This window comes from Coregonus lavaretus (assembly GCF_964263955.1).
Source record: "Coregonus lavaretus genome assembly, chromosome: 5".
NCBI classification, from domain to species: Eukaryota; Metazoa; Chordata; class Actinopteri; order Salmoniformes; family Salmonidae; genus Coregonus; species Coregonus lavaretus.
This window is the reverse complement of record NC_139992.1, coordinates 2,451,341-2,467,955: the sequence shown is the minus strand read 5'-3', so window position 1 is coordinate 2,467,955 and position 16,615 is coordinate 2,451,341. Positions and strand designations below refer to the sequence as shown.

Below are 16,615 nucleotides of genomic sequence, written 5' to 3'. Positions count from 1 at the left end.
CCCATTTGCGACCAAGCTTTAACTTCCTGACTGATGTCTTGAGATGTTGCTTCAATATATCCACATCATTTTCCTTCCTCATGATGCCATCTATTTTGTGAAGCGCACCTGTCCCTCCTGCAGCAAAGCACCCCCACAGCATGATGCTGCCACCCCGTGCTTCACGATTGAGATGGTGTTCTTCGGCTTGCAAGCAACCCCCTTTTTCCTCCAAACATAACGATGGTCATTATGGCCAAACAGTTATATTTTTGTTTCATCAGACCAGAGGACATTTCTCCAAAAAGTACGATCTTTGTCCCCATGTGCAGTTGCAAACCGTAGTCTGTCTTTTTTATGGCGGTTTTGGAGCAGTGGCTTCTTCCTTGCTGAGCGGCCTTTCAGGTTATGTGGATATAGGACTGGTTTTACTGTGGATATAGATACATTTGTACCTGGTTTTTTTCTGAGGTCTTGGCTGTTTTCTTTTGATTTCCCATGATGTCAAGCAAAGAGGCACTGAGTTTGAAGGTAGGCCTTGAAATACATCCACAGGTACACCTCCAATTGACTCAAATGATGTCAATTAGCCTATCAGAAGCTTCTAAAGCCATGACATCATTTTCTGGAATCTTCCAATCTGTTTAAAGGCACAGTCAATTTAGTGTATGTAAACTTCTGACCCACTGGAATTGTGATACAGTGAATTATAAGTGAAATAATCTGTCTGTAAACAATTGTTGGAAAAATTACTTGTGTCATGCACAAAGTAGATGTCCTAACCGACTTGCCAAAACTATAGTTTGTTAACAAGAAATCTGTGGAGTGGTTGAAAAACAAGTTTTAATGACTCCAACCTAAGTGTATGTAAACTTCCGACTTCAACTGTATATATCTTAAAAATTCATGATAACGAAATTTGCTTTTGGGTCTTAATCTAAGGTAAGATTTAGGCATTAGGGTTAGCAGTGTGGTTAACGTTAGGGTTAGGCATTAGGGTTAGCAGTGTGGTTAACGTTAGGGTTAGGCATTAGGGTTAGCAGTGTGGTTAACGTTAGGGTTAGGCATTAGGGTTAGCAGTGTGGTTAACGTTAGGGTTAGGCATTAGGGTTAGCAGTGTGGTTAACGTTAGGGTTAGGCATTAGGGTTAGCAGTGTGGTTAACGTTAGGGTTAGGCATTAGGGTTAGCAGTGTGGTTAACGTTAGGGTTAGGCATTAGGGTTAGCAGTGTGGTTAACGTTAGGGTTAGGCATTAGGGTTAGCAGTGTGGTTAACGTTAGGGTTAGGCATTAGGGTTAGCAGTGTGGTTAACGTTAGGGTTAGGCATTAGGGTTAGCAGTGTGGTTAACGTTAGGGTTAGGCATTAGGGTTAGCAGTGTGGTTAACGTTAGGGTTAGGCATTAGGGTTAGCAGTGTGGTTAACGTTAGGGTTAGGCATTAGGGTTAGCAGTGTGGTTAACGTTAGGGTTAGGCATTACGGTTAGCAGTGTGGTTAACGTTAGGGTTAGGCATTAGGGTTAGCAGTGTGGTTAACGTTAGGGTTAGGCATTAGGGTTAGCAGTGTGGTTAACGTTAGGGTTAGGCATTAGGGTTAGCAGTGTGGTTAACGTTAGGGTTAGGTTTAAAATCAGATTTTATGACTTTGTGGCTGTAGCAGCTAGTGACCGCTCTGCATAGCTGTCTCCAGGGCAAGAGTCATGACAATGCTGGTGGGACTGGCTGTCTTTGAAAGAAAGATTGATACTCGCTGTTGATTGAGTTCGGTGTTTCAAGGTCTTTGTCAGGCTGGGAACTTGGTGTCTTGGCTGAATGTTCCATTTCCCTCGACGATATGGATGACTGAACATTTTGCCAAAAATTGTGATTCAGATGATTGTTGATGAAATAAAAACCTATGAATCCTGTTTGAACTGTGCTGGTTAAGTAGAGGTTAAGTAGAGGGTGTGATTGTCCTCCTCCTAGGTGCAGACGTGGTCCTTCACCCCATTTGAGGAAATGGTTTACAATCTGAAGCCCAACCTGACCTTCTGGCCAATCCAGACGCCTGGATGCAGGTCTCGCCTCCCCCTGAAGGTTGTGGGCATGGCCTCCAAAGGATCCATCCAGGTGTTTTGTCTCCTCAGAGCATCTCAATCATCCTCCTGGTCTCCTTCTCCTTTATCTGCATTGAACTGACAACTTGGGACAGGTGGATTGTGTTAGTGTCTGTGTTAGTGGGCCAAACTCTGGGAACTCTGTGTAATTGACTCTCTCCAGGCAGAACGTGCGGTGCTGGACCTCGGGGAGGTGTTGGTGGGAGACTGCAGGTCCTTCGAGGTGCCTCTCATCAACAACGGCTCCTGTTCTGTCAGCTTCTGTTTGGCCGTACAACAGAGCCTACTGGACCCGGGGCTGTCTGAGAACACACAGAAAGACACTGTTGGTACGTATGAGACACCTGAGATCTCACAGAGTTTGTACAGCATCCCGAGATCTCACGGAGTTGGTACAACATCCTGAGATCTCACGGAGTTGGTACAACATCCTGAGATCTCACAGAGTTGGTACAACATCCTGAGATCTCACAGAGTTGGTACAACATCCTGAGATCTCACAGAGTTGGTACAACATCCTGAGATCTCAAAGAGTTGGTACAGCATCCTGAGATCTCACAGAGTTGGTTCAGCATCCTGAGATCTCACAGAGTTGGTACAGCATCCTGAGATCTCACAGAGTTGGTACAACATCCTGAGATCTCACAGAGTTGGTACAGCATCCTGAGATCTCACAGAGTTGGTACAGCATCCTGAGATCTCACAGAGTTGGTACAGCATCCTAAGATCTCACAGAGCTGGTACAACATCCTGAGAACCTCTCTCCATGTATTGAACCCTTGCTACCATCTGTCATACTTTTTTCATACTGCCCCCCCCGTGGGAAACGAACCCACAACCCTGGCGTTGCAAGCGCCATGCTCTACCAACTGAGCTACAGGGGACCACACTGGTTGTGGCACTATGTGTGGTGGGGAGGTGAAGTACCTGCATTCTCCTCCACATGGTCCACTGCTTTAGGTGGAAGGGGAGGGTCACATGGCAGTGCAGCCAAGCTCACTACTGCAGCTGAGAGGCGAAATGCTTGGCTGTTTGGGCGTGGCTTAACTCCACGGCCACACCTCCCCGGCCACACCTCCCCGCAGTGTTGTTGTTTTCGTACGTTCTGTTCAGGCTACTTACTTAGTCCTCTTCATAAAGCCACCAAAATCTTCTGCCGCTGGAGTCTGTCTTTGGCCATGGCTTGTGTACTGTCCCCTAACAGACCCATCTCTTCCAGCTCCTCCAGGTCCAGTGGTTAATAGCTTTACCCCTGTCCTGGAGCTGGACACTGTGAGCGGCACCATCCCAGCTCGCTCCAGGCTGCTGATCCGCTCCACTGTGAGGCCTGCCAGGAGGACCAGATACTGCTGGGACCTGACCTACCAGACACTCAGCTCTGCAGGTAGGTCCCCTGCTAGGCAGCAGACACACACTGTGACCAGCATCAGGATTTGAATGACCAACTGTGATGTAATGGTTGTTTTTAAGAAGTTTTCCTAACCTTTCCCTCTCCCCTGTCTGTCTGTCTCTCTCCTCCATCTATACTCTCTCCTCCCGGTGGTTGGCTGTGTTGCTCGTCCGTGGTCCCTGGCTGTCTGTCTTTCCCCCTGTCTCTGCCTCCCTGTCCTCGTCTGTGCCCCAGGCTCTGTGCTGGATGGTCCCCAGCCTCTGTGCCAGGTGCGGGGTGAGGGGGTGTTCCCCACCCTGGAGGTGACAGATGTGCGTTGCAGTGGCAGCATGGATGGGCTCAGCAAGCTGCAGCTCTGGAGCCTCTTTTCACTGGGCCACCTCAACGCCCACCTGCAGAGAGACCCCGCCCCGCCGGAGCTCACCTACCGGGTGCCCACCAGACACAGGTGGCTTAGCAGAGACTATGGACTCAGATAAACACAAGTCTCTTGGTGACTGGGGAGAGAAACAAGACAAAATGAGCTAAATCCCATTTCGGGGTTGGGTTCAACTCCTTTTCAATTCAGTCAATTCAGAAAATATACTGAAAATCCAAAAAGACTCAATTGAAATGTGAATTGAGCCCGACCCTATCCACCCATCTATGAACGTTTGTGGCATTTCTAATAGCATTGTATTGAATTGGTCTGGAGTTACATATACTGTGTATCTGACCTGTGTCTGTCCCCCCCACCTCCTCCAGTCTGCGTCGCTGTCCCTCCATCTTCACGTCGGCCATGTTGGATTTCAACTTCAGCGCTGCTCCGCTGGGCTCAGACCCCTCTAGTGTGCTGCTGATGTTTGAGAACATTGGGAGCATCCCTGTCGAGTGGTCAGTATCTGTTATGCTATGCTAATATGCTATGTTATCTTATGCTATGCTATGCTATGCTTTGCTATGTTGTGCTATGCTTTTCTATGCTATGTTATGCTATGCTATGTTATCCTCTAAACTAAGCTATGCTATGCTACGCTAACCTCCCTCCAGGTCGTTCCTGTTCCCAGAGGACCAGCAGATAGAGCTTGAGTACTGGGCTGAGACAGGAGAGTTCAGTACTACAGAGCTCCACCACATGAAGGTGCAGGAGAACAGGCTGTTTAACATAGAACCCCCCTCTGGTAAACTACATCCAGGACAGCAGAAGGCAGTGACATTTACCTACAGGTATGCCCTAGTCCAGGGGTGGGCAAACCTTTTGGCTTGAGGGGCCACATCGGGATTTAGAAATTCAAGGTCCACACAGATTTCTTTGGGGCCCCGATTTAGTCGTCAAAATCAATCTGTGGGCCAGAAGAAGGGCAGTTATTTTCAAATACTGTAGGTACATTATTATTTCTACATATCGCCTGCTCCCTTGCCCTAGTCTCATGTTGCCATACTTCCAGATCACTCGGCTAGTGAGGAAGTCTGTAATTTAGGTTGGATACACAACAAAATAATAGACCTTAATAATAAATCATTCAAGAAAGTAATGACGTGATGAGATGAATATCCTTTACATGTTGTTCTTCTTCACAGACATGACTTTGCTGGTACTGACCACCTCCCCGTTCTGTTCAAGCTCTCTCACGGCAGAGAGATTCTGGTGAGACAGACAGACAGACAGACAGACCGGTTTTCCCGGGAAACAGATTACATTTGACATTTTTTGGTCATTTAGCAGACGCTCTTATCCAGAGCGACTTACAGTTTAGTGAGTGCGTACAATTTTCAGCCTCTCCATTGAACATGCTTGTTAGTCCAGGACCAGGAGTAGTTTCGGGAAACCATCCTTTTAGATGTCTGGGCTGAGAATGGAATAAGGCAGTACCATAGTGTATCTCATGCTGATAATACTGTCGGTCTCTGTTTTGTCTGTGTGCAGTTGAACTTCATGGGAGTGACAGTGGAGAGAGACAGACACTACCTCCATTTCACATCCACCAAGCACGTCTTTGCCCCAGTGGCCATCGGGGGGTTCAACCCACCTAAACAGGTTAGACTCCCTGCTCTGGGTTCACAATAAGTGATTGGTTTGCAATGTAAGGGTCAAACACACCTCGTCCGTCACCGATGTATAGAACCCGCCTTGGTGACGCCAAGACGGCTATAATTGCACCAGAAAGCTCATCATTCACTTCTCCCCTCAGTTTCAGCTAATTCTTCATCCCTTCATCATGGAGTGTCGTTATAGTGTCTGGTTGGTGTATTGCAGGTGTATGAGCTGCACAACAGAGGGGCTGTCCCTCTGAGGTACCGTGTGGACACAGAGCCCCTGGAACAGCTGACGGCTGATAACTTTGGTCACCCCGTGCTGCAGTGTCTCAACCCCCAGGGAGAGGTGAAGCCTGGCAGGACAGTCCTGCTGGAGTGGGTCCTCTCCCCCCTGGAGGCCAAGACTTACAGTGTGAGTAGCAACCCCCTGTTAGGTAGCCTAGAGCTTAGAGAGACTGGCCTGCAACCCTAGATTTGCAGTTCGAGTCCGAAGTCCGACGGGGAAAAACTGGTATCCTTCTAGGTATTCTAGATGCCATCTCCTGCCATTGGAACATCTTCCTCTTCCTCCTCCTCTCTCCTGCCATTGTAACATCTTCCTCTTCCTCCTCTCTCCTGTCGTTGTAACATCTTCCTCCTCCTCCTCTCTCCTGTCGTTGTAACATCTTCCTCCTCCTCCTCTCTCCTGTCGTTGTAACATCTTCCTCCTCCTCCTCCTCCTCCTCCTCTCTCCTGTCGTTGTAACATCTTCCTCCTCCTCCTCTCTCCTGTCGTTGTAACATCTTCCTCCTCCTCCTCCTCCTCCTCTCTCCTGTCGTTGTAACATCTTCCTCCTCCTCCTCTCTCCTGTCGTTGTAACATCTTCCTCCTCCTCCTCCTCCTCCTCCTCTCTCCTGTCGTTGTAACATCTTCCTCCTCCTCCTCTCTCCTGTCGTTGTAACATCTTCCTCCTCCTCCTCCTCCTCCTCTCTCCTGTCGTTGTAACATCTTCCTCCTCCTCCTCTCTCCTGTCGTTGTAACATCTTCCTCCTCCTCCTCCTCTCTCCTGTCGTTGGAACATCTTCCTCCTCCTCACACAGTCCTGTGTTTGTTTCCAGGTGGACATCCCTGTCCATGTGCTGGAGGGAGACACTATGCTGATGACGTTTGAAGGCTGTGGGTTTGATAACCGGGCGCTGGGGGAGTCGGCACCAGTACAGCTCCGTGATGCGTACATGTCTGTCCCCAGCACACAGAGGATGCCCCTGCCCAACCAGGTGAGTGGCCCATCTATTCCCATAGAGTCTTACCTGGTCCTGTTTGGCTCAGTTGGTAGATTATGTCGCTTGCAATGACAGGATAGTTGACTCGATTCCCAGAATCACCCGCATGACAAAGTCACTTTGGATTAAAAAAAAGCATCTGCTTAATGGCATTATTACACTATTGTATCATATACAGTGAGGGAAAAAAGTATTTGATCCCCTGCTGATTTTGTACATTTGCCCACTGACAAAGAAATGATCAGTCTATAATTTTAATGGTAGGTTTATTTTAACAGTGAGAGACAGAATAACAACAACAAAATCCAGAGAAACGCATGTAAAACATGTTATAAATTGATTTGCATTTTAATGAGGGAAATAAGTATTTGATCCCCTCTCAATCAGAAAGATTTCTGGCTCCCAGGTGTCTTTTATTCAGGTAACGAGCTGAGATTAGGAGCACACTCTTAAAGGGAGTGCTCCTAATCTCAGCTTGTTACCTGTATAAAAGACACCTGTCCACAGAAGCAATCAATCAATCAGATTCCAAACTCTCCACCATGGCCATGACCAAAGAGCTCTCCAAGAATGTCAGGGACAAGATTGTAGACCTACACAAGGCTGGAATGGGCTACAAGACCATCGCCAAGCAGCTTGGTGAGAAGGTGACAACAGTTGGTGCGATTATTCGCAAATGGACGAAACACAAAATAACTGTCAATCTCCCTCGGCCTGGGGCTCCATGCAAGATCTCACCTCGTGGAGTTGCAATGATCATGAGAATGGTGAGAAATCAGCCCAGAACTACACAGGAGGATCTTGTCAATGATCTCAAGGCAGCTGGGACCATAGTCACCAAGAAAACAATTGGTAACACACTACGCCGTGAAGAACTGAAATCCTGCAGTGCCCGCAAGGTCCCCCTGCTCAAGAAAGCACATATACATGCCCGTCTGAAGTTTGCCAATGAACATCTGAATGATTCAGAGAAGAACTGGGTGAAAGTGTTGTGGTTAGATGAGACCAAAATCGAGCTATTTGGCATCAACTCAACTCGCCGTGTTTGGAGGAATACTGCCTATGACCCCAAGAACACCATCCCCACCGTCAAACATGGAGGTGGAAACATTATGCTTTGGGGGTGTTTTTCTGCTAAGGGGTCAGGACAACTTCACTGCATCAAAGGGACGATGGACAGGGCCATGTATCGTCAAATCTTGGGTGAGAACCTCCTTCCCTCAGCCAGGGCATTGAAAATGGGTCGTGGATGGGTATTCCAGCATGACAATGACCCAAAACACACGGCCAAGGCAACAAAGGAGTGGCTCAAGAAGAAGCACATTAAGGTCCTGGAGTGGCCTAGCCAGTCTCCAGACCTTAACCCAAAGAAAATCTGTGGAGGGAGCTGAAGGTTCGAGTTGCCAAACGTCAGCCTCGAAACCTTAATGACTTGGAGAAGATCTGCAAAGAGGAGTGGAACAAAATCCCTCCTGAGATGTGTGCAAACCTGGTGGCCAACTACAAGAAACGTCTGACCTCTGTGATTGCCAACAAGGGTTTTTCCACCAAGTGCTAAGTCATGTTTTGCAGAGGGGTCAAATACTTATTTCCCTCATTAAAATGCAAATCAATTTATAACATTTTTGACATGCGTTATTCTGGATGTTTTTGTTTGTTATTCTGTCTCTCACTGTTCAAATAAACCTACCATTAAAATTATAGACTGATCATGTCTTTGTCAGGGGGCAAAAGTACAAAATCAGCAGGGGATCAAATACTTTTTTCCCTCACTGTATCTAATGTCACCATGGAATCCTTTTAGGCCCCTCTGGCTGTCCTGGGGCTCCTATTGGCCAATGTTTTGGTAGCTGTCCTGGGGCTCCTATTGGCCAATGTTTTGGTAGCTGTCCTGGGGCTCCTATTGGCCAATGTTTTGGTAGCTGTCCTGGGGCTCCTATTGGCCAATGTTTTGGTAGCTGTCCTGGGGCTCCTATTGGCCAATGTTTTGGTAGCTGTCCTGGGGCTCCTATTGGCCAATGTTTTGGTAGCTGTCCTGGGGCTCCTATTGGCCAATGTATTGGTAGCTGTCCTGGGGCTCCTATTGGCCAATGTTTTGGTAGCTGTCCTGGGGCTCCTATTGGCCAATGTTTTGGTAGCTGTCCTGGGGCTCCTATTGGCCAATGTTTTGGTAGCTGTCCTGGGGCTCCTATTGGCCAATGTTTTGGTAGCTGTCCTGGGGCTCCTATTGGCCAATGTTTTGGTAGCTGTCCTGGGGCTCCTATTGGCCAATGTTTTGGTAGCTGTCCTGGGGCTCCTATTGGCCAATGTTTTGGTAGCTGTCCTGGGGCTCCTATTGGCCAATGTTTTGGTAGCTGTCCTGGGGCTCCTATTGGCCAATGTTTTGGTAGCTGTCCTGGGGCTCCTATTGGCCAATGTTTTGGTAGCTGTCCTGGGGCTCCTATTGGCCAATGTTTTGGTAGCTGTCCTGGGGCTCCTATTGGCCAATGTTTTGGTAGCTGTCCTGGGGCTCCTATTGGCCAATGTTTTGGTAGCTGTCCTGGGGCTCCTATTGGCCAATGTTTTGGTAGCTGTCCTGGGGCTCCTATTGGCCAATGTTTTGTTAGCTGTCCTGGGGCTCCTATTGGCAAAGAAGTGTGATAGCCTCTAGTAGGTAACAAGCACTAGACTCACAACCCTCCGTCTCGTCTGCAGGTGCTGTTCCTGTCAGAGGAGAGAGTGTCCCTTGGGGACATCCCAGTCTGCACTCGCTCCACACGGGTCCTGTTCCTGACCAACGTCTCCCACAGTGACAGAGTCCTCTACGCCTGGAGCCTGACTGACCAGGTCAGAGTGCAGTATATTAGCCCAGCACCAACGTTTTTAAGGATGTGTGTATGACCACAAACTTTTCTAGTACAGTATATGCCTGATAAATGTACGTTTTAACCTTTTATTTAACCAGATTGTCCCATTGAGGTCAAAATACCTATTTTTCAAGGAGACCATAGGGGTGTTAGTGAGTTTGTGTAGCTGGGTTTGGATATATCTGACCCCAGTATCTGTGTGTTAGAGATGTGGTCGATGAGTGTGAGGCGTCCCCTCTCTAACGCACAGGAACCTCCAATTCTAATCCCATTAGACAGCTCTGCAAGCGTTCTATCAAAATACATTGGTTACTCACCAAAGGTGGAGTTTCACTGAGCAACTATCGTCATTTCCTGCCGTTACAGACGGTATGTACTCCCAGAAAAGGTCTAAATCAAAATGTGTGTTTGAGAGGAGACACTTGACACTCATCGTCGACATCTAACGCAGAGATACTGGGGTCAGATATATCTATGATTGTACTGTACATACTGGACATACTGCAGCGCACTGTACATACTGGACATACTGCAGCGCACTGGACATACTGCACGTACTGGACATACTGGACATACTGCAGCGCACTGTACATACTGGACATACTGCAGCGCACTGGACATACTGCAGCGTACTGGACATACTGGACATACTGCAGCGCACTGGACATAATGGACATACTGCAGCGTACTGGACATACTGCAGCGTACTGTACATACTGGACATACTGCAGCGCACTGGACATACTGGACATACTGCAGCGTACTGGACATACTGCAGTGTACTGGACATACTGGACATACTGCAGTGTACTGTACACTGGACATACTGCAGCGCACTGGACATACTGCAGCGCACTGGACATACTGGACATACTGCAGCGTACTGTACATACTGGACATACTGCAGCGTACTGTACATACTGGACATACTGCAGCGCACTGGACATACTGGACATACTGCAGCGTACTGTACATACTGGACATACTGCAGCGTACTGGACATACTGTACATACTGCAGCGTACTGGACATACTGCAGCGTACTGGACATACTGGACATACTGCAGTGTACTGGACATACTGGACATACTGCAGCGTACTGGACATACTGTACATACTGCAGCGTACTGGACATACTGCAGCGTACTGGACATACTGCAGCGTACTGGACATACTGCAGTGTACTGGATATACTGGACATACTGCAGTGTACTGGACATACTGCAGTGTACTGGACATACTGCAGTGTACTGGACATACTGCAGCGTACTGGACATACTGCAGTGTACTGGATATACTGGACATACTGCAGTGTACTGGACATACTGCAGTGTACTGGATATACTGGACATACTGCAGCGTACTGGACATACTGCAGCGTACTGGACATACTGCAGTGTACTGGACATACTGCAGCGTACTGGACATACTGGACATACTGCAGTGTACTGGACATACTGTACATACTGGACATACTGCAGCATACTGTACATACTGGACATACTGCAGCATACTGGACATACTGCAGCGTGCTGGACATACTGCAGCATACTGGACATGCTGTACATACTGCAGCACACTGTACATACTGGACATACTGCAGTGTACTGCACATAATTGACATACTGCAGCGTACTGGACATAATGCAGCGTACTGGACATACTGTACATACTGCAGCGTAATGGACATACTGAACATACTGCAGCGTAATGGACATACTGAACATACTGCAGCGTACTGGACATACTGACGTAAATGTAAATGACTGGACATACTGCAGCGTACTGGACATACTGTACATACTGCAGTGTACTGGACATACTGTACATACTGCAGCGTACTGGACATACTGCAGCGTACTGTACATACTGCAGCATACTGGACATATTCACATACTGCAGCATACTGTACATACTGCAGCATACTGGAAATACTGTACATACTGCAGCATACTGGACATACTGCAACATACTGGACATACTGCAGCGTACTGGACATACTGAACATACTGCAGTGCACTGTACATACTGAACATACTGTAGCGTACTGGGCATACTGTACATACTGCAGCGTACTGGACATGCTGAACATACTGCAGCGTACTGGACATACTGTACATACTGCAGCGTACTGGACATACTGTACATACTGCAGCGTACTGGACATACTGCAGCGTACTGGACATACTGTACATACTGCAGCGTACTGGAAATGCTGTACATACTGCAGCGTACTGGACATACTGCAGCATACTGGACATATTGTACATACTGCAGCGTACTGTACATACTGCAGCGTACTGGAAATACTGTACATACTGCAGCGTATTGGACATACTGCAGCATACTGTACATACTGCAACGTACTGGACATACTGCAGCGTACTGGACATACTGAACATACTGCAGTGTACTGTACATACTGCAGCGTACTGCACATAATGCAGCGTACTGGACATACTGTACATACTGCAGCGTACTGGACATACTGAACATACTGCAGCGTACTGTACATACTGCAGCGTACTTTACATACTGCAGCATACTGTACATACTGCGGCGTACTGGACATAATGCAGCGTACTGGACATACTGGACATACTGCAGCGTACTGGACATAATGCAGCGTACTGGACATACTGTACATACTGCAGCGTACTGGGCATACTGTACATACTGCAGCGTACTGGACATGCTGAACATACTGCAGCGTACTGGACATACTGTACATACTGCAGCGTACTGGACATACTGTACATAATGCAGTGTACTGGACATACTGCAGCGTACTGGACATACTGTACATACTGCAGCGTACTGGACATACTGCAGCGTACTGGACATACTGCAGCGTACTGTACATACTGCTGCATACTGGACATATTGTACATACTGCAGCGTACTGGAAATACTGTACACACTGCAGCGTACTGGACATACTGCAGCATACTGTACATACTGCAGCGTACTGGACATACTGGACATACTGCAGCGTACTGGACATAATGCAGCGTACTGGACATACTGTACATACTGCAGCGTAATGGACATACTGGACATACTGCAGCGTACTGGACATAATGCAGCGTATTGGACATACTGGACATACTGCAGCGTACTGGACATAATGCAGCGTACTGGACATACAGAACATACTGCAGCGTACTGGACATCCTGAACATATTGCAGCGTACTGGACATACTGGACATACTGCAGCGTACTGGACATAATGCAGCGTACTGGACATACTGTACATACAGCAGCGTAATGGACATACTGTACATACTGCAGCGTACTGGACATACTGGACATACTGCAGCGTAATGGACATACTGGACATACTGCAGCGTACTGGACATAATGCAGCGTACTGGACATACAGAACATACTGCAGCGTACTGGACATACTGGACATACTGCAGCGTACTGGACATACTGGACATACTGCAGCGTACTGTACACAATGCAGCGTACTGGACATACTGTACATACTGCAGCGTAATGGACATACTGTACATACTGCAGCGTACTGGACATACTGAACATACTGCAGCGTACTGGACATACTGAACATACTGCAGCGTACTGGACATACTGTACATACTGCAGCGTACTGGACATACTGTACATACTGCAGCGTACTGGACATACTGTACATACTGCAGTGTACTGGACATACTGCAGCGTACTGGACATACTGCAGCGTACTGTACATACTGCTGCATACTGGACATATTGTACATACTGCAGCGTACTGGAAATACTGTAAATACTGCAGCGTACTGGACATACTGCAGCATACTGTACATACTGCAGTGTACTGGACATACTGCAGCGTACTGGACATACTGCAGCGTACTGTACATACTACTGCATACTGGACATATTGTACCTACTGCAGCGTACTGGAAATACTGTACATACTGCAGCGTACTGGACATACTGCGGCATACTGTACATACTGCAGCGTACTGGATATATTGTACATACTGCAGTGTACTGGACATACTGTACATACTGCAGCGTACTGGACATACTGCAGCGTACTGGACATACTGCGGCGTACTGTACATACTGCAGCGTACTGGACATACTGTACATACTGCAGTGTACTGGACATACTGCCGCATACTGGACATACTGTACATACTGCAGCGTACTGGAAATACTGTAAATACTGCAGCGTACTGGACATACTGCAGCATACTGTACATACTGCAGTGTACTGGACATACTGCAGCGTACTGGACATACTGCAGCGTACTGTACATACTACTGCATACTGGACATATTGTACCTACTGCAGCGTACTGGAAATACTGTACATACTGCAGCGTACTGGACATACTGCGGCATACTGTACATACTGCAGCGTACTGGATATATTGTACATACTGCAGTGTACTGGACATACTGTACATACTGCAGCGTACTGGACATACTGCAGCGTACTGGACATACTGCGGCGTACTGTACATACTGCAGCGTACTGGACATACTGTACATACTGCAGTGTACTGGACATACTGCCGCGTACTGGACATACTGTACATACTGCGGCGTACTGTACATACTGCAGCGTACTGGACATACTGCGGCGTACTGTACATACTGCAGCGTACTGGACATACTGTACATACTGCAGTGTACTGGACATACTGCCGCGTACTGGACATACCGCAGCGTACTGGACATTCTGCAGCGTACTGTACATACTGCAGCATACTGGACATACTGCAGCGTACTGGACATACTGCAGCATACTGGAAATACTGTACATACTGTACATACTGCAACGTACTGGACATACTGCAGCGTACTGGACATACTGAACATACTGCAGTGTACTGTACATACTGAACATACTGTAGCGTACTGGACATACTGTACATACTGCAGTGTACTGGACGTACTGTACATACTGCAGTGTACTGGACATACTGGACATACTGCAGTGTACTGGATGTACTGTACATACTGCATCGTACTGGACATACTGAACATACTGCAGCGTACTGGACATACTGTACATACTGCAGTGTACTGGACGTACTGTACATACTGCAGTGTACTGGACATACTGGACATACTGCAGTGTACTGGATGTACTGTACATACTGCATCGTACTGGACATACTGAACATACTGCAGCGTACTGGACATACTGAACATACTGCAGCGTACTGGACATACTGCATCATACTGTACATACTGCAGCGTACTGGACATACTGCAGCGTACTGGACATACTGCATCATACTGTACATACTGCAGTGTACTGGACATACTGAACATACTGCGGTGTACTGTACATACTGAACATACTGCAGTGTACTGGACATACTGAACATACTGCGGTGAACTGTACATACTGAACATACTGCAGCGTACTGGATGTACTGCAGTGTACTGTACATACTGAACACACTGCAGTGTACTGTACATACTGAACATACTGCAGTGTACTGGACATACTGAACATACTGCAGTGTACTGTACATACTGAACATACTGCAGTGTACATACATTAGTGCTTCTATCTTTCTGTGGATGTTTGTTGAATGGGAGAGTTGTTTTTGGGTTGTGTTAGTGAATACTATGTGTGTCTTTCTGTGGTTATTGTACCTGCAGTCAGTCCAGATCTCCCCAGAGCATGGCACTCTGTCTCCAGGGGAGAGTGCTCTCTGTATCCTGACTCTCCAGGCCTCTGGCAGCCCCAGCTTCTACCAGCTAGACCTCATCTGTGAGGTGAGGGCATTGATCACAGCCCTTTATACCTAGAAACACTCAGTCACAGTGTTCACTCAGAAGATACCATTAACAGTGAATAGCATTCTGTCCACTTGTCTATAGATGTTTCCATACCATTAACAGTGAATAGCATTCTGTCCACTTGTCTATAGATGTTTCCATTTTGACATATTACATGTTAGTCATTTAGCAGACGGTTATTCATCTAATCCATCCATCTCACCTCAGCAGCTCCTATCCAGAAAGACTCCAGACAGTCAGTGCATTCAACCAAAGTAGGTAAAACAACCACAAATGACGTGTGACTGAGATGTTGTTATGTTACCAGGTGACCCTGGAGGAGGCAGTGTCTCAGTACCGTCGGGATCTACAGCAGTGGGAGTCGGAGAGAGACAGACAGAGGAATGAGTTTACCCTGACTGAGAAAGACCTGCAGCAGAGCCACACCAGCTACCCCCGGGGTCACACACAGAGCCACACCAGCTACCCCCGGGGTCACACACACCTTCCTCTTGTCCTGGTGCAGGAAGGCCTACCGTCTCAGAAGACTGGACCTGTAGGCAGGAAATACAAGGTAACAGAAAACACCTGGATTTAAACTTGGACCCTGTGGATGTTAAAGATACCCCAGATCAGTGTGTGGTGTGTGTGTGTGTGTGTGTGTGTGTGTGTGTGTGTGTGTGTGTGTGTGTGTGTGTGTGTGTGTGTGTGTGTGTGTGTGTGTTTTATAACCAACTCTTATGGATGTTGTCTTGCAAAGTTTGACATGACAAAACAGCACAAACTGATCCGGTTAGATATCTTTAAGCAATAAAGCCCGAGGAGGTGTGGTATATGGCCAATTTACCACGGCTAAGGGCTGTTCTTACGCACGACGCAACGCGGAGTTCCTGGATACAGCCCTTAGCCGTGGTATATTGGTCATATACCACAAACCCCCGAGGTGCATTATTGGCTATTATAAACTAGGTTTGTCATATCCGTGGTATACGGTCTGATATACCATGGCTATCAGCCAATCAGCATTCAGGGTTTGAACCACCCAGTTTATAATATAGAATAGATACTGCCTACATATCATTCCGTCTTAGCTCTCTCTGCCCCTCTCTCTGCTCTCTCTCTCTCTCTCTCTCTCTCTCTCTCTCTTCTCTCTCTCTCTCTCTCCTCTCTCTCATCCTCTCTCTCTCCCTCTCTCTCTCTCGTCTCTCTCCCCTCTCTCTCTCTCTCTCTCTCTCTCTCTCCCCCTCTCATCTCTCGTCTCTCTCTCTTCTCTCTCTC

General features: G+C 47.5%; 1 protein-coding gene across 1 annotated transcript in view; it reads left to right on the top strand.

The window, feature by feature from the left end:
- LOC311128783 (cilia- and flagella-associated protein 65-like) overlaps positions 1–15,935 on the top strand; it is a gene marked incomplete at both ends in the record, with an annotated part of 38,743 nt that extends 22,808 nt beyond the window's left edge. Inside the window, 13 exons of the mRNA XM_084161025.1 lie at positions 1,942–2,085; positions 2,236–2,401; positions 3,301–3,456; positions 3,697–3,910; positions 4,207–4,335; positions 4,492–4,668; positions 5,023–5,089; positions 5,369–5,479; positions 5,699–5,890; positions 6,576–6,734; positions 9,435–9,566; positions 15,218–15,334; positions 15,666–15,935. Of these exons, the coding sequence (XP_084017151.1) occupies positions 1,942–2,085; positions 2,236–2,401; positions 3,301–3,456; positions 3,697–3,910; positions 4,207–4,335; positions 4,492–4,668; positions 5,023–5,089; positions 5,369–5,479; positions 5,699–5,890; positions 6,576–6,734; positions 9,435–9,566; positions 15,218–15,334; positions 15,666–15,935 (2,034 nt within the window). The remainder of the gene's footprint in view (positions 1–1,941; positions 2,086–2,235; positions 2,402–3,300; positions 3,457–3,696; positions 3,911–4,206; positions 4,336–4,491; positions 4,669–5,022; positions 5,090–5,368; positions 5,480–5,698; positions 5,891–6,575; positions 6,735–9,434; positions 9,567–15,217; positions 15,335–15,665) is intronic.
- Between the last annotated feature and the right edge of the window lie 680 nt (positions 15,936–16,615).